At 38.0% G+C, this 19,204-nt stretch overlaps 1 protein-coding gene across 5 annotated transcripts in view; it reads left to right on the top strand.

Moving 5' to 3' along the window:
• Positions 1 to 5,383, top strand: part of casz1 (castor zinc finger 1) — a 102,482-nt gene extending 97,099 nt beyond the window's left edge. For all 5 annotated transcript variants that reach the window (XM_007246784.4, XM_007246786.3, XM_007246785.3 and 2 more), the window contains one exon: positions 1,139 to 5,383. In XM_007246784.4, coding sequence (XP_007246846.3) covers positions 1,139 to 2,400 — 1,262 coding nt within the window. In that variant the 3' untranslated portion in view covers positions 2,401 to 5,383. The remainder of the gene's footprint in view (positions 1 to 1,138) is intronic.
• The last annotated feature ends 13,821 nt before the right edge of the window (positions 5,384 to 19,204 follow it).

Raw genomic sequence — 19,204 nt, forward strand, 5'->3', positions numbered from 1 at the left:
TTGGCTTAGTTCTAACCTGTCTGTTCACTAACAAACTAGTATAGAATGTAGTTTAGTAACATTAGTGAAATGTGTATTCTTGATGTGCTGGGAAATTATACTATTTATGTATATTTACTAAATATATATTTTGTATATAAATATATATATGTATGGTGAAAACATCTGACAATCTAATCTGCTCTAATCGTCTCTGTCATAAGAAAACCTCATACCCCTAATATTGGAACCCTCAAACATTATGGGAGACCAAATGGTAGTGTTGGGCCATTTCTCCTCATATATTTATTACTAAATGTTCACAGAAATTAAAGGGTAGCTTAAATTTTCAAAGCATCCTAATTGTGCCAGGGTTTTATGGAGGCCTTACTCCTCTGGACAGGGATCATGGCATTAGCTCTGACCTCAAGCTGCTCACTAAAGCATGCCATCTGCACAAACCCACACAGAGAAGAAATTGTACCTTTACACACAACACTACACAAACAATGTAATTATGTATACATATATATCATTATATATATATAGGATTATAAGCGCAATATTATGTAATAAATAATATATAAGATAAAATAATAAAAAAATATATAAGAAAACCTCATTGCTTCAAAAGAGTAATTGGAAAAGAGATTGCTGACTTTTATAGTAATAATGAGCAACATTTTCAAATAGTTTTGATTCGCTTGTAATGTTTTCTTATGACACTGGTGATATCTTCACTGGCAACATTGCGTGAGAAGGAAAAAACGTCAATGTCAAAGTAAAAAAATATATATATAAAAATATATAAAAAAAACTTTTAATAAAAGCCAATGTAAAAGTTATTTTTGCAGCATTTTTGTTGGTCCATTTATCATTGAAGTCTGGTACCAAATAAAAAACTACTGCCAACCTGATGTTATATCATAGGAAATCATGGAAATACAAGTTTTTAGCATGACAGTGATTATATACTTTTACATCATAGTACATGTAAAAACAAGTAAAAGTAATTCTTTTAGTCTCAATTAGAGTGGCCTCTTTTTGTGTTCATTCCACCTTAACAGAACTTTTATTCATAATATTGTAGCTTTATAGCCTCTTCAGTGCAACACACCCAATTTCTCATCTCCCTCTTTTTTCTTTCTTTTCTTTATAGGGAACACCATCTCCATCCCCACTGCAACAGGCGCAAAGAAGCGCTTCTGGATCATCGAGGACATGTCACCCTTCGGCAAGCGGCGCAAGACGGCCTCGTCTCGCAAGATGCTGGATGAAGGCATGATGCTGGAGGGCTTCCGCCGCTACGACCTGTACGAGGACTGCAAGGACTCAGCCTGCCAGTTCTCACTGAAGGTCACGCATTACCACTGCACGCGTGAGAACTGTGGCTACAAGTTCTGCGGGCGTACGCACATGTATAAGCATGCGCAGCACCACGACCGTGTAGACAACCTGGTGCTGGATGACTTCAAGCGTTTCAAGTCCTCGCTCAGCTGCGGCTTCACCGACTGCCAGTTCTCGGGCAACAGCACACACTTCCACTGCCTGCGCTGCGGCTTCCGCTGCACGGACAGCACCAAGGTAACGGCACACCGCAAGCACCACGGCAAGCAGGACGTGATCAGTGCCGCCGGCTTCTGCCAGTTCAGCTCCAGCGCAGACTGCGAGGTGGCCGACTGCAAGTACAAGCTCAAGTGCTCTCACTTCCACTGCACCTACCCTGAGTGCAAGCATACAGTGGTCGGGATGTCCCAGATGGACTCCCACAAGCGTAAGCACGAAAAGCAAGAACGAGGCGAGCCGCCCTCCGTCTCACCCAATCAGGAAAGCCACCACCAGATGGGACTCGTTCCAAATCCTTCCTCCATGAATCTGCCCCCCACCTCACCTGGGGTGGCCCAGGGGCCGCCCCGTAACAGCGGGCCGACCATATACCTTCCTCCAGTCCCCGGCGAATACCCTGAACACCATCGCCCCATGCTCAACCTGGACAGCTCCCTGAACCTGGGCACTGACACCAGCAGCTCGCTCTTCTTCCTCAAGAACGCGGCCGGCCTGGGCCTGGCCGACTCCCTAGACCTCAGCAAGAAGCTCCAGCGAGACAGCCTGGTTGCTGCCGCCAGGGCCACACCCACAGCTCCCATCATGAGTGTGGGAAACCCCCGGGGTGACATCATTGGCACATCCGGCGAGCTAGAGGACGAGCTGTCGCCCGAGGAAGAGCCCACCGCCCACGAGGAAGAAGAGGACGAAGACGATGACGAGGAGGAGCCAGAAGAAGAGCTGAACACAGACTCGTACGACGACTCCATGCCCGAGCCGGATGGAGAGAAAGACAACGGAGAGAGTTTCGATGCTTCCATGAACCACGCCAACTCGTCTCAACTGGACAAAGAGGAACCAGAGGCTGACCTGTGATCTGCTGTAAATGAACTCCGGCGGGAAGAAACAGTCCCTGCACGCTGCGAACAAATCCCCGAGTTTTGAGTGGCCTCGTTTATCATGCTTAGGGACGCGGCGGATGACAAGAAAACAACAGTTATGCGAGAAAAGTGAAGGCCCAAAATGATTTATTATGATGTTTACACAATGACCAACATTATTAATTTAATTATGCATTAAAAAAATGAACAGAGAACTAGACAGGCGAAGCCGTCTTTTACACATGGGTGGCAATGTAAACATTTTCCTACACATCAGTCTTTTTGTGTGTGCGTGCATGTTTGACTTTAATTTATTCTATTTTGTTTGTTACTTTTTTGTGTGTGGAAAAAAATAACAAGGAAAAAAAAAACAAATCTATATATATGAATATCTATATACAGTAGATGTGTGTGGATGTTAATATACATTTTGAGGGCAGTTAATGAACTGCAGAACCCTTGTACCAATTGAACGAAAGGCACGCTTTAAATACAGAGGGGACGTTGTTTTTTAAATGAATGTGCTAAAACAGCTAAAACAACAGATTCAACAACATCCTGTATTTGTATTATTATTATTATACATAGTGCAGGGGCCTGCGTCCATGCTTTGATTGCTTAAATGCTTTTCCGTTTAACACTTGATTCTTTTTTTAAATCCATATTTTTTCGTGATCACAGTTCTCACGTTAATGTTCTCTCATGGTCAGTTGTGTCATAGGCTCCATTCCATGTGGACAGTTTAGCTCCGTCTCTCCGTTGGGACAAAACAGCGACCAGTGACTGCAAGCTTTAGGCCATAAAACGTCTATCTCAGTGAACGCGCCACACCAAAAGCTCTCACTCCATTTTTAATATTTCCCTTTTCCTCTCTTTTACATGTGGACCTTTTTGGCATTGCATATTGATAGTGCACTTTTGTATAGATGAGTTTTTAGAAACTCCAGCCTCTATTTAAGACGTTTTGTTACCGTTTTGTTTGCATCTCTGCATTATTATTGCTTTGTTGCTTTTTTTCTTCTTGTTGCTCTCGCTGTCATAATTGCATTACAGTCCAATTGCACAGGCGTGACCAGTGGACGCTGGTGTTTGGTTTGTTTGTCACTGCAGAAGAAATGGACCTGGGAGGGTGGTGAATACTGGCCGGTGCTGCTGTCTGGGGCGGGATGTGTGTTGTGGTGGGGTTGGGGGGGATTGTTGGGGTGGGAAAGGGAATTAACGACAGCTCCTCTTCTCTCTCTACGGACTAACACACGCACTCAAGTATCCATCAGACACTGAACAGAACGTGTTTGTGTTCGTTTTCTGAACGTAGGGAAGATCTTGTAGCTTGTAGGTAATTTTGTTCTCTTCTTTCTTTTGATTGCAAATCGCATAGCATGTAAAAACAGTTGTCGTGAGAAAATTTCACAGTGGGAGTCCACAGATGAAGCTTCGTTTTTTAGAAGCCTCATATACCTGCTATTAAAGGAGAGACTTTCTCGGCTGAGGAACTGATTGAAAAGAAAAAAAGGAAGAAATGGAGGAGAGCATCTCAGAGGGATCGCCACAAGAGATGCGGAAGCTATGCAGAAACTGCAGAAGTACGTCTGCTTGAACGATACAGATAGAAAAACAAGGTTTCCGGCTTTGTTTTTTCTTTCTAAATGCTGTGGTTGAGCTCCAGTTCTGACAGTTTATTTAATATTTATGTGACCTTGCAAAGAGACGAAAAAAAAAAAAACATTTAGGGTGTTTTTGCACTTTTTAGATTCATTTTTACCTTATGGAAATACAATGGCATATATCTTTTAACAGGGAAAATTGCTTTACAATGTTGTTTTGTTCACTTTGCTTTGATGCACAAATAATTGTCGGTGTGACGAAGACCTGTTGTTCTGTGTTTTATTATTTAAAAAGGAAAACGGACTGATTTTCTTTGCTTCTGAGATTGGATGATTTCAATATGAAACAGGCATGCCAGAACCTGGCCTGTCTAACGAGTAACACTAATGATGACTGTAATTTAAATGAATTCTATACAGAGGAAATTACTGCAGTGCTCCGCTCCAAATTACAAAGAAAAAAAAAAGAAAAACAATGAATTTTGTTTGCCTGGCTTCAGCTGAAAATGAGCGAGTGTGTAGTGGAAAAACTGAGGCGAGGAAATTACAATTAATTCTTTCTTAAACGCGGCTTTGAAAGAACTATCATAATATAGGTAATTAAATGTGTAGATGATTATCTTCCAAACTATTGTTCCAGGAGGGAAAAGGTTGTATAGTATTTTCTTCTGTAAAAAAAAAAAACTATATATGAACAAAATGCTCTTTGATTAAAAGCTTCCTTTAAAAAGAAAACATTAAAAAGGAGAAATAAAGAATAAAAAGGTTAATAATTAAAATAACAAGAATAGTTTGCTCATGTGTGTGAATTTTTTTATTATTATTATTATAAATCTCCTGGTTTCCCATTAGAGGTAGCCAGTTTAGTGGTAAAGCAGATATTTAAATCTTCTCATTGTAGCTCTGAGAAACAGTGAAGCTCCATTTCTACCATCAACTTTTGCATTAGCGGATTCCTATTTTTTCAAGTTGTTCACCGTACAGAAAAAAAGGACAGTGACCATGTTCATCGTCAGATATCTGGGTCATTTAATACAATCTTTCAGTTTTGTTTGTCGTTCTTTGATTTTGTGTGATTTTATTTGTTTTTTGGTTAATTTAATGGAGTTCATTTTAACTTTGACTTGTATTCTGCTTCCAGCCTCTCTGACAGGCTCTCTGCTCTCAAGTGCAAGCTGGACTCACTCATGTCCACTCTGGTTGTTTCCTGACGACAAACAAACAAACAAAAAAAAAAAGAGAGAAGAAAATGTTGAAATGGCTCTTTGGCTGGGAAGATAATACTGTGCACTTGAATACATTTTATGTGTGTAAAATAGCCGGATTTGTAAAAAGTAAAGAAAAAAAATAAAGAAAATCTAATTATTATAACAATGCAGATGTGCTAAGCAGTGTTTCAGCGTATGGACTTGTGTTTGCTGTGTTTTGTATAGTGATGCTGTGTCACACCCAGGAAGCCAAGCCCTGCCTATGGATCATTAGAGAGAGAATCGTTAGCTTTAGCTTTAGCTTTAATATGCTGTTTATGGGAGTGGGATTTGTTCAGTGGTGCATGGACCCCTTGAAGGATGCGGCTTGGACCCTGAAACTCTTGCTTAATGGGAAAAATTTCATCCAGCACCAACATTTTAACCACTGATATAAATCCAAGACTTTATATGACTAAACCCCAAAAAAGTATTTAGACAGACAGCTATTAGTTTATATTAGATTTTGGAGGATCTATGATCCAGCTGCCCCTTGCATAATAGCGCTTACGTTTGCATACATTTTTATTTCAATAGACAACTTTACTTGTCATTAAATGCTATTTTGCCATTTTTGTACAAATGCCATTCCTTCTAATAAATGCATTAATTTAAGTTGCACCCATTACTGACACAGATGTTCAAATGCACACACAATGCTTGTGTAGACAGACTATTGCCAACAGAATAAGACATGTTGGCACCGTGCCTAATGCCAGGTATGGACTTGAGGTTGTAAAGCCCTGCAGTATTGAGCTGTGGAACAGTGCTGCTGTGTAAGGTAATGATTATGCTACATCCTGACCTGACTAACACTCTTGTCTCTGAATGCAATTAAATTCTTACAGCAATGCCTAAAATCTAGTAGAAAACCTTAATTCACTGGGCAGTAGAGACAGTTACTCCAACAAATGCAAGATAATAAAACAATGAATGAGCAGATTTCCCAATACCTTTATCCATATATCCATATATATTGTGACTATAGTTAATAGAGTGTTAAAGTGTCATATATGCATTCGTTTAGGTCACAGAGTGTGAGGTTCATGTTAAAAAAAAAAGCCAAATAAAATCAGCCCCAAATATTTGATTCTAAAGAAATAAAAAATGAGCAATTAAAAAGATCCTCATCAGTGGGTGTCTAGGTAAAAATGCTGATTAGCTCAGGGTGCAGTATTAAACTCATTGTTCATACCAACAAGAGTGAAGCGAATAGAAAATGAACTCCTGTTTCAAATAAAAATTCTGTGTTAATGGCAGTCATACGAATTGTTCCAAAGCACAATAGAGGCTCTTGTTAGGAAAATGTTGATTTTAGCAATTATTAACCTGATATATCTGTAATAATTAATAGCTCATAGATTGTTACATCTGATCTGCTTCTACCTGGTCAGGGTCACTGTGATTCTGGAGCGTAACAGGAGTAGCTAGGTAAAAAGCAGGAATACCCTGCAGGGCATTGATGTGGGAAGGGTCTGTCTGTCCTCAAAATAATAACTGAAAACTTGTGAAATACTACAATGAATGGTAACATCAAAAGGAAACTTTTTTTTTATGGCTCCAGGATGGATTTATTTATACTGTTTGGTCACTGCTGCAGTCCAGCCTCACTCTTGCAGCCAAACCCAACACATGCCTGACTTTTTCTCTGATTTCTGTGAGACCAGGTTTTTATTATTTCCCAGAATGCTAAATGGTGTACTGCAGGGTTGCACTCACAGCATACAAACAGCACACATACAATTTTATACTGACTTATACTGTCCAAACTGCTACACAGCAGCTGGAATTTATTGGATTTTTTTTTACTTGATCTAGTAAAATAAATAGGAAGTGTAGATCTTTCCAGAACAAATCAACTGCAGCTTCTATAAACAACAAAACAGGTGAATATTCCCTACATCCACTGTGACCCAAACCAGCTTCACATGTACAGCAGCAGGAGTGGTGCCCACAACCAGGGTCAGATCTTCTCAGGTGGACGTTTCTGGTCTATCAGCTCTTCAGGAGTTCCTCACCGGTCTGATCCGAGGCCTCACAATGGCCAGGCTGCCGGCCGCTCCTCCTCCAGCTGTTCTCTCCTCTCCCCTCTCCTTCCTTCTGATGTTCCTTAAATAAAAATCAGTTGAAGACACCACCATCTGTCTGCCAGCTGGCATCCTGTATATAATTTTGAAGAAAAAAAATATAATAATAATAAACATGGAAATTATATTACACAAAAACCAGACGGAAGCAACCTCCAAATCCTGCATAGGCTGCTGCCGAAATGACGGATCATTTCACCGTTTTAATTAAGAAATAAAGAGAAGAGCAAGGGAGTAAGTAGATTACACGTCTGCTTTCCGTAATATACGGGGAAAAATTACTGTGGAGAAAAAAATGAGAGAGAATTGAGAGAGAGCAGGTTTTCACTTTTGAAAGCAAAGTCTAAAGGCAGAGTCTAGTGAGTGTAGGCTAAAAACAAAGACATGCTTTTCACATCCTAAGAACTTGAAGAAAGTTATCTGAACTACGAAATACAGTAGGCCTCAGGAAACATTTTACAGAAATTATGAAACGTTACTCTGAAGCTTTGCTTGCTCTCTTGGTAAAAATGGTTGGTAAAATTAAGGTGTGCCATGAAACAAATATAGACTAATTTGAGTTCTTCCTTCTCTTCCTCCAATAGCACTTGTTTTACCCCTTCCATTAACTCGCACGTCACCATCGCCAGTGCGATCATTGCTTTCCAGTAGTCATGGAACTTAGCAACCTGTTCTATCTTTGCATTGCCTGCAGTAGAAGAGAATACAGTTGAAGATGAAACAAAACCTCCATCTTATAAGCTCAACGGGCTGCTTTCATCTAAATTTATATCTCAGGAAGTATACAATTTAAGGCCTTAAATCAGTAGAAGATTACCAGGGGAATCAAACATGAATGCTGTGTCACTTTTAAAGGTAAAATTCCAGATTTGTGCTGATTATTGGATAAAACCAGCTGATTTTACTCAGGCATTTATAGCCCAGTAGAGCATAACATGTCTCACTTCTCCCTCTGCATGGATAGGATGACAATTAGTGTTCTCCTCCAAGCATGTTTAGCCTACACAAGTGGCTATTAGTGTGTGAGTTGGGGTAGATCCAACAAGCAGTTGTAATCAGACAGAACTAAATATTGTAAGCTTTTAACAAATTTTAGGCTCATTTTAAAGCTTTATAGTTTTTAGAAATAGATTGGCCCAATATTAATATGAATATCATCTCTAGTAGTAAGTTGAACAGATCGTGTAATAAACAATTGTATGTGTGTGTGTGTGTGTGTGTGTGTGTGTGTGTGTGTGTGTGTGTGTGTGTATAGAGCTGGTGACAGGTGTGCAGTACATATGTCTGGAGCTACAGCAGCCACAGCAGCTCCACACGACACCAGCGCATGAACAGATGAAGCTCCATTCAATAGCCTCTGTTATTCACCTCACTGAGCCAAAATACTTCAGATAAAGCCCAGTCTCAGCAGACGCTGCGCTAACAGTGCACTCATACTATACACTCAGAACAGAGAGCACACAGATTTTAAAGGTTAATGTTTTTCCTTTTGATTAAAATGTGTAAAATAAAGATTACATCCACTGCCAGATCCTTCAGAATTCTACTACACACACACACACACACACACACACTAGATGACCTTTCTTTACAACACAGGCTCACAGCCACCTCCTCTCAGCTACAGACCCTTTTACCTTACATGTATTCTTATTACATGTGTTTTCCCCATATGTCCACTGGCTGAAACACTATAGGCTAGAGGATACACCAATCAGCCATAACATTAAAACCACTGACAGGTGAGATGATAATACTAGTTATGAGCCTGTTCTTTAATGTTGATGTGTTGGAAACACAAAATATGGGGGAAAAATGTCAATGATTATGGTTATAATTACATTAGCTGAAGACGCTTAAGTTGAAATGTTTAGGTACAGCTCAGGTTTATGTTAGGTGTGGAAATTTAGGTTTAGATTCAGGTGTAGGTAAAGTTTAGGTTTATATTACATGTAGAACGTAATATTATATGTAGAAGTTTAGGTTTAGGTTGAGGTGTAGATAAAATTAAGGTTTATGTTAGGTGTAGTTCTTTAAGTTTATGCCATCAGCTGCCAGAGCCCTGAGAGAGCACAATTGTAGATGTTTAGGTTCAGGTTGATGTGTGGTTTAGGTAAGGTTTAGGTTTACATTAGGTGTAGAAGCTTAGGTTGAGGTTTAGGTAAACTATAGGTTTAGGTTTAGTTTAGGGTGCCGGTTAAGTTTAGCATTAGTTTGAGGTGTAGGATAGGTTTAGGTTCAGGTAATAGAATAAAACTAGTTGTATTTGAGCCAATAATTTGTGCATATACACACAAGAGCTGAACTATAGTTAGTCCACAACTTGTGATAATTCTGAAATGGTCTTTTAGTCACATTTGTACAAATTCTTCTTGAGACCAGGCTGAACCTCACACTGCCTTGTCACGCTTTTTAAAAGTAATTTAGCTGATGGAACTGCTGGAGGAACTGTTGTGGTTTCCCTCCTTTATGTGAACAGGCAATGTGAACACATCAAACACAGTTGCTAAACTTCAGTGGATAGCATCTGTGCATGCAAGCTGCAAGCACACACTACATCTTCAAAGGTAAAGGTGCTTCAAATGGTTCCTAATGCCATGCAAGAACCACTTTAAAGAAACCTCTAAGGTTCTTCGCACTCGCACAAACATAGTTCTTTATGGAACTAAAGGGTCTGAAATAACCTCAGCCAATGTCCGGTGTGCAGACTAAAAATCACTTTTTGATGCTTTAGACTTTATGTGACCAATAACAAGAAGTTGAAGCAGGCTGTAATCTCCCATTAAACAATAGAAGATGAAATAGAACCAGTGCTGTGCAAAATCAGACTCCCCTTCATGTGCACGAGCATCTCACAGCAGTATAGACATTAAAGTTTATGCTGGTGATTTCTATATCTGCTGTAACTGTAGATTAACCTTTATTTATAAAATAAAATAAAATGAATCTAAGGGCAACCTGAAGCAGAATTTGGCATAAAACATACAAACAATTCAAATGACACTTTATAGAAGTAAAGATATATACAGATTTGTATTTAATGTAATATGCACAGGAAATTTGGCAGTGTTAAATCAACACTCTTAGTGTTATATTAACACTGAGAGTGTAAAGTTTAACACTAACAGTGTTGATTTAACACTGCCAAATTTCCTGTGTGTGTATATAAAAAAGAGAATAGTAAGTAACACACACACACACAAAATCATCACCTCTATTCTACCCACCTAGACAGAAACTCCAACCACTGTTCATTTTAACTGTGAAACTGTGTTTTTTATTAGTTTTTTAAACTGTATTTTTTTTTGGCTTTACAGTTTTATGCTGTTTTAAGTCAGGTAAGTAATTCCACTCTTTCTACATAAAACAGTACTGTCCTTTTACTTTCAGTACTTTAATAGTACATTTAACAATGAATTATGCTCAAAACTTAAGTAAAAAAACTTAAATGTGAAGCTTTTTAATTCTACTTAAGTCTTTTTTTTTAAAAGAACACTTGTATATCTACTCAACTCTGGGTCTCCAGTACTTTATACATGTCTGCTCAGTAACCATTCAATGTCTTAAATTCGTTTAGCTTAAAGAAACACCTTTATTTGTCTTAAAATGTCTTAAATATATTTAGCTTGAAAAAAAAAATTATATATATATATATATATATATATATTTTTTTTTCAAGCTAAATATATTTAAGACATTTTAAGACAAATAAAGGTGTTTCTTTAAGCTAAACGAATTTATATATATAAAAAAAAAATATATATATATATATATATATATATATATATATATATATATATATATATATATATATATATATATATATATATATATATATTTTTTTTTTTTTTTTTTTTAACAAAATTTACTTTCAGACAGCTGGACCACAATGCAGTGCGGCTGTGGTCGGCGCAAAATTGAACCGCAGAGATGGAGGAGCGGAGCCCCTGGAGCAGCACATTTAACTATAAAACGTGAGTAAAAATGACTTTTAATAATAAATAAGCTGAACTGTAGGGGTTAATTTAATACAAAAAAAAAACAAACGTGTTCAGTTCCTCAGTGAAATAAGAGCACAGGTTCTCCAAACTGTAGTTAGCGTCTCTGCTAAGCGCTAATTAGCAAACAAGCTGGCTAATTAGTTAACGTTACTTAGTTAACTTAAATACTTAACTTAGCTAGTTGTTTACTTAGCTTGTTAATTTCCTAATTACTTAACTAGTTAGTTATCTACCTGGTTAGTTAGCGTGTTAATTAGTTGTCAGCTTGTTAATTAGCTAACGCTAGTTGGTTACATAACAAGTTAGGTTAGTTATCTAGTTAGTTAACGTTACTTAGCTTGGTAATTACTGGTCTAGTTAGTTAGATAGTTAACTACTCTGCTTGTTAATTAGCTAGTTAGCTATCTAGCTAGTTAGTTAGCGTGTTAATTAGCTAGTTAGTTAGCGTGTTAATTAGCTAGTTAGTTGGCCAGCTAGTTAGTTTGCTAGCTAGTTACTTAGCTTGTTAATTAGGTAGCTAGATACTTAGCTTGTTAGTTATCTAGCTAGATAGTTAGCGTGTTAAAAAGCTGGTTGGTTACTTAACTAGTTAACCTAGGTTAACTTTAGTTATCTAGTTAGTTACTTTAGCTTGGTAATTAGCTAGTTGGATACTTAACTAATTAGATATCTAGTTAGGTACTTAGCTTGTTAATTATCATAATATTTTGGATGTTGTCCCATATCCTATTGTATCCAATAAAAAAATTGTTGCTGTAGTGTATTCTTCTTCGTTTTATTTTATGTTTCTGGTTTTCATATTACTATAACCTATCTGTGTGTTATTTTAGATACATATATATATATATATATATATATATATATATATATATATATATATATATGACATGTATGAACATGTTTTAATCTATATTAAATAAATAATTTAATTATATTTTATATTTTTTATTCAATTTACATTCAGCCAGCTGGAACACAATGCAGTTTGGCTCAAAAGACGGAGAAGGAGCAGAGCTGCTGGAGCAGCAGATTTATCTACAAATTGTGAGTAAAAAGGACTTTTAATGATGAATAAGCTGATAATAGCGAACAAGCTGGCTAATTAGTTAACTAGCTAGGTTAGTTAGCTAAATAATTAGTTAGTTAGCGTTAGCTAGGTAAGTAGGAAGCTTGCTAATAACAGCTGAAACTTACAGTGTGTAGTTTATGCTCATTTTTCTACTGCAGTATCGCATGTAAAGGTAATTAGTTAGCTAGGTTAGCTACCTCCCCTGAACGTGGTCTCGGTCTCCTATACTCGTCTCCTCATTCAACAGTTGCTAATATTTATTCATTATTTATTTACACACACGTTTGATATATTCCCCGAGGACAGACATAGTCCAGACATCTCCCATCAGTTTTATTGTTTATCTTAGATACCCTTAAGTCCTGTTTTTAATACCAGTGTGAGATTTAACTAAGCAATTTTTTTTTTGCTGTAATTTAGCTCCTGTAAAACAACCCTGTTTTGATTTTCTCAATTTTGAGTAGTCTGATGATGTCTTACATCTAAGGCTGGGTAATGTTTTAAAAGCTTCGATATTGGTACGATACCCAAACAATACTCTTTTTTTTTAATACCTTTTTCTAAATTGTAACCAAAAAATACAAAAAGTGATAATTATTCTCACATAATGTATATATTTAACAGCCAACATGAGTAATCTCATTCTCATACTGTTACTATGAGAGACTCTCCATCTTTTTGGATCTTATTGGAACAAAATATATGACCATGTTTTTTTTTTGTGGCACTTTATTAAGACCAAAAACAGCAGCATTGGTGTGTCCAAATTTTTAACTTGTACTGTAGGTATTTGTGAATGGGTTAACAAGTCGAGCAATTTAAACATAGTGTGTGCTGTGGGGCAATGCAGCCAATGTAGGTAAGGAGAACAGGATGTAGCAAAGTACTTCGCTTAGTGGCTAAACTGGGGTGTGAAACCAAAACAGCCATTATCAGATGTATACAATGTAACAAAAAAATGAACTTGGTATTGGTACACCTCTATGGTTCTTTAGGTGTAAATTCACACTAACAGTCTTTCTTGTATGGCATCATAAAAAAAAAAATTGAGCTGTTTTTATTTGTAGCTGTTTTTAAACTGACTTCTGTATTTGTTTAGTCTTCACCAGTTCACACTGTCGGGGGGCTTTATTTCAGGGGGCCTTTGGTCATAGATTAAAAAAAGGACCCATCAGCAGGCCGCTGTGCTTTTGGTAGCAGCTGTTGTGCGTGTGTGAAAAATTAAGTCTCGAGACCCTAAAGGGGAAAGGGAATTGGACGCACATTTGGACGATTTAGCATTTATAAAATCTTATTGGAATCAGTGTCACATGCCAGCTCAGTTGCTTCTCCTCTGCTTCTTCATGAGGACACTGAGTGTGAATCAGAGGATATTGTTTAATATGTCTATCAGCTCAGTTTGAGAGACTAGCTGGGCTTTGTGTTTGTAATTCCACATAATTGCAGGTTAAGCATTACTTCATTGGACAAATGACAAACTTTCGCTGTCTCCATTTCTGCCAAGTGTGGAACAAAAGTCCTCGTCCAGAGCCAGATTATTTAATCACTCCTAAGCTTAGAGTGCAGCAAACGCACACCTGTCAGAATCAGGCAGGTTTTTGCTTGAAGCTGCGCAGCTGTGCATTAACTAGTGAAGAATTTCATTTTGGGAAGCAGTCGCTGACACATGGACACACTTACAAAAACTCTTTGTGACACGTTCTCATAAGAGGAGAGGAGGAGGGGTTATATTTCTGAGCAAATGCATCGCATATAGTTCTTACAGCACAGCATTTACCGGATGTGAAATGCTCTGGATTTATTGTGCAGTACTGTGCAGAAGCCAGAGACCACCTTTCATTCAGTTGATTTTCAGTCAAAATATTTCCCGATCTCTCTCAAATTCATAAAAACGTAATCTACTTGCAAAAGCTTAAAGGTAAATACCTGCAAATAGTTTCAAACCTGAAGAATATGGGACTGCTAGCAACCCTGCAAGGCCTGGTAGACCACAAAATCTGCCCCATCAGATAAACAGCACTTCAGTAGCTTTTATCTTTGTGTGAGAGAAACAGTTTTCCCCACATTCACTTGAGATCTGAAACCATCCTCATGTGTTTCTGTTCATCTTCCCACTGTGAGTAGGTAACACAAAAACTGTGGGTGTAAAAATGTGGCACTGATCAAGAAAAAATAAGATTTGATCAAATTAAACTGCTTAAGCTGCTGACCTACGCTAAACCTCAGTAAATGTGTTTGGAAATAAAGTAAATGCAGGATGGTCTTTGGCTTTTCACAGTACTGTTTAGTTTGTCTATAAATATAAATATGCAATACTCTCAGACGTTTGGGCATAACTACTCTTTAAGGGTTTTCTTTGTATTCACTTGTGTCCAATATACTGCACTATTTTAAAGCTGTTATCACTGAATGCAGTCAAATCCTCACAGCAGTGCTCCACAATCTACAAGGAGAATAGAGACAGTTACTCCACCAAAAGCTAAATAAACTGTGCCAAGTGTGCCAAGCAGTTTTTAAATTGATTATTAAGTGGTTTGGAAATGGCCACACCTGTATCAGATGTTAGGTGTTAACTTGAGTAAGTTGAACACTTGCCAGTGTGCTCGTGACAAGGCAATGTGAATTATCGGAATTTGAGCAAATTTGACTGACTAGTTCCCGTAATTCTTCTATAAACAGATTTTGTTTGTATTTAATATAAGCCTTTACATCAGATGTCTTAAGGAGTATGAGAAATTAGTATTGAGTTAAGTGGATGAATATTGAGATTGGTGAAATGACTATATAAAATAAACAGGTTTATTCCTGACCTGTTGTGTCTCGGAGACGCTTGTTACTTTTGTTCTGTTAATTCCTGTGCAGAGCGTTTTTTCTCTGTATTTGACAAACCCTCACAGATGCAGATTTCTTAACAGACTGTGACTGTGGTCTGCCAGAAGTGAACAAACAACAAGTTGCAAGTGGCAACAAGAAAGAAGCACATAAAACTGTTAATCTGCTTTGGCTCACAGCCATGAAGCCATTACATTTCAAGTAGTTTGCTTAAAACCAAGCAGCCGTCTCTGGAGTGAAGAAAAAACGCTTCAGCACTTTATAACTCCATCCAAAAAGAGAGGGCTGGGAGCAGCAAGGCAATACACTGGACTCAAGAGGAGCCAGAGCTATTCTGCTTCTGTGGGCACACACACACACCGAGAGAGAGGCCGGGCTCATTTTCTTGGCAACTGAGGAGATTCTTAAGTGCTAAGTCATAAATTGGGTTAATTTGACACGATTCCATAGAGAATTGGATGGTTTTTCAGCTGGGGAAAGCCCAGTAGACTGGCGGAGAATGAGCCGAAATGGTGTGATGTGATCTTTAATGCTACGATCATGGCAGGAACACAGAGATGACAGCATGTGACTGAGCCATAAAGCAAAGGCGTTTGGCAGCGACGGACACAGAGCCACAACACAAACACTGCTCAAATTTAATCCAATCAGCTCAAATGGAGAAAACCGCATAAAGAAATGAAAACGGTCTGTGCTGTGCAGAGTAGATTTCTTTTGACTGCTGCATGAAAAGTGAAATGAAGAATGTAATAGTTCTCCTCAGTCTGATTATTTAATTATTACAGGGATTTTATTGAAACTGAAACGGTGGTTAACTGTGCATTTTAGATTTCAGGCCTTCAGCTTGGACCTTTAAAGGAGAACGCCATTGTGAAATGGACTTGGGGTCTAGTGAAATATGACGATGAATACAAACCTCCGTTCTCCCTTAGTATTACAAAATGCAGTGATTTTAGCCGATGCTTCCAACAGGCTTCCAATGCTAGCTAAAGGGGCATGGAGTTGCCCATGCCAAGAAAATGGCTACAAACATTTAGACATGTACTGTACCCAGGGCTTCCAAAAGGCATTAATTGACATTTCTTCCTAATGGGGTAAAATGTTTAAAAATGAGTTCTCAATTATTTATTTCAATTTTAAATGTAATGACTTTAGTTCATCTGGCTCATAATTATTTATATTTTGTGCTGTAAAACTGACAAAATATGAGGTATTATGTAGGGGTGTGACGAGACACTAATATCACGAGACAAGACGAGACACGATACTGGGTTCACGAGAACGAGACGAGATTTAAAAATAAAAATTTAAGGAAAATGTCAAAAATGAAAAATGGCTTGAAAACTAGAGTTTTATTTGACAAAATCATATAGACTGGTTTCTCTCACACATAAGAAATAGAAATGAGAATAAGTAAAAATAAAATGTTTCTAGTTCTTTTATAGTGAAAACAATAAGTGCAAACCACAACCAGTCATATTAAGCCTATGGTTTGTATTTTTTTCTCCTAAATCTCTTGTAATTTAACTATGCATAACCATAACCAGTCATATTAAGACTATGCTTGAAGTGCAAACGGAAAGGGATTAGTACAACTGCCTATGAAACAGTCATGCCCGTTCTCGGGCTCCCTATCTCTTTATAAAGGCGTTTTTTCATGGCCGCGTCCCAATTCAGTATCCGGCGCAGCGGGACCGTAACCCTGACAACACGGGTTTGATCCCGTGTGAGGAGTGGTGTGTTTGTTTATTTATTTTTTCCTTACCGCATCTGCACAGATCTGATTGACTGAAGAGAGCATTTGGTGATCTTCCACTACACATGATTGCTCTGTGAGTTTACTGCGCCGCAAAGCACGTATACAAATAAATCCTTCTCAGTAGGTTTGGGTCCTCTGTTCTATTCAAATGCCCAAATGTTCCTCTTTTGCTGAGAGCTGCTCTCACTGTTCAGCCACCACACTCGCTGTATCACTACTGTTTTGGCATATCCCTCTTAAAAAGTCCACACTTAACTGTTTTTTCTTCACGCGAGACAGGTTTAAACTTGGCGAGAAATATCGTCACGTTTTAATCTCGTACCACGGGATCTCGCCACACCCCTAGTATTATGTGCTAAATCCAGTTAACAAGGACTGATGGACTGACTATGCTTTTTTGTTTGTTTCTAGTAAAAACTTAAAGAAATAATAATAATAAAAAATTTAAACATTACAGCTATTGTAAACATGGAATTTCAACATAATACATTATTTGGCATTGTCTCAGAAATCTTTAGGCTTCTTTAAAGATCTATAAATCTCTAATGGTTCCCCTTAGAGTAGAAACCATAAGCAGCCTCAGCAGCCCAAAATTTCCACATTGGCATAATTACAACACACATTATCTTGTTGGCCAGGAAATGCACCTGCAACCTGATAGAAACCAGAGCGGATCCAAACAGACACTGATAGAATCAGAACAGAAGTCATTGTGGAAATGATGAAAATAAGCATAATACGATACTAAGGTAATTACCAGCCAGCTTCAACCTTTCTGCCCATTTATCTAAGTCTAAAAAAAAACCCTGCTGAACACAAGAACTGAGGGCATGGATTAGGCCTTCTGCCACTCACTGAGATGTTTATGACTTCTGCCCATGTAGCTCTCCACAGCCGCCCCCCTCTTTTTTCTGACACCACTAATACCAACTATATGAGCCAAAGCGAATGACAATCTCCAAATGCATCCTTGTGAGCAGAGCCGAGCTAAATAAGGAGAGAGAGAGACGTTTAAAATGCCCTGTTTGGTGCCACAGCTGCGCCCTTCATGAAAAGGAGAGTGAAAACAGGTGGGACGGGGGGCTGCTGGTAATCTTTCACATTATAGTTGTTGATAACACACAGCTTTCCTCTCTCCGCTCACTTAAAACGCTGTAATTTAATACGGAATACATCAGCAATGTGACATTTGCAGCATGGAAGAAGTGGAGGTTGGGAAGATTCTACTGATGCTAATAATAGCAATTGTACACCAATGACTGGGGTTTTTGTTACCAGAGGCATTCTGTTAGAGCCGTGATCTTTCCAAAAGAAGCGGCTGGAAGTCCGATGAGGGATTTTGGGATCGCTTTTTTTTTGTCCTCTCTGAAGGATCAAAAAATTTGGATAGTATTTCCAGTGACAAACCAGGCTGAGTTTAGAGAAAGGTCATAAACAGGCATGCAAATGCAGTACTGGGGTTTCAGAGGGGGTTTCAGGGCTGAAGCAGGCATTCAATATTTTACATGTACTAGATTTGTGTATATGTACAGATAAATTTATACATGTTAAATTCACCTGGACTGGCAACCTGTAAGTTGTGACGGTTTTTCTTTAGTGAGTGAGTTTAAATGGTGGCCAGTGTGCTCATGTCAAGTTTGATGCTTTTGTTGGAGTAACTATCTCTACTGTTTAAGGAAGGCTTTTCACTAAATTTCAGAGCACTGCTGTGATTTGATTGCATTCAGCAACAGGAGCATTGGTGAAGTCATGTTGTTGGATGATCAAGATCCCACCTCATCCCCTATTTCTCAACTTATTCACCACGAATGTATCATCATAACAGAGAACACAGTCCCACTGCTCCGTGTTGGGGGTTTTATAACCCTTTAGCCTTTTAACTGAGAGTGAAAATCTCCAGACAGCTTATGATTTGATTCTTTTTCTTCTATATAGGATTTATTTTTTCTCATTGCATAACTAATTGGTGCTTTTAAAGTAAAGACACTGTAATGATCCATAATGCACCCCACTAATTTCTATTTATTTATTTATTTTTATTTATTTTTAATAAATCAAATGATTAACACAAAAATCTAGGATCATTGTTGTTGGGGTAATGGTCATGCAAGCTTTGACCACTATATTAAAATCAGCTACAAAGAGTGTAGAAACAAGTATGCGATTATAATGTTATGGCTGACCAGTATATGTAATGTAT

Source organism: Astyanax mexicanus, chromosome 13 (assembly GCF_023375975.1).
Source record: "Astyanax mexicanus isolate ESR-SI-001 chromosome 13, AstMex3_surface, whole genome shotgun sequence".
NCBI lineage: Eukaryota > Metazoa > Chordata > Actinopteri > Characiformes > Acestrorhamphidae > Astyanax > Astyanax mexicanus.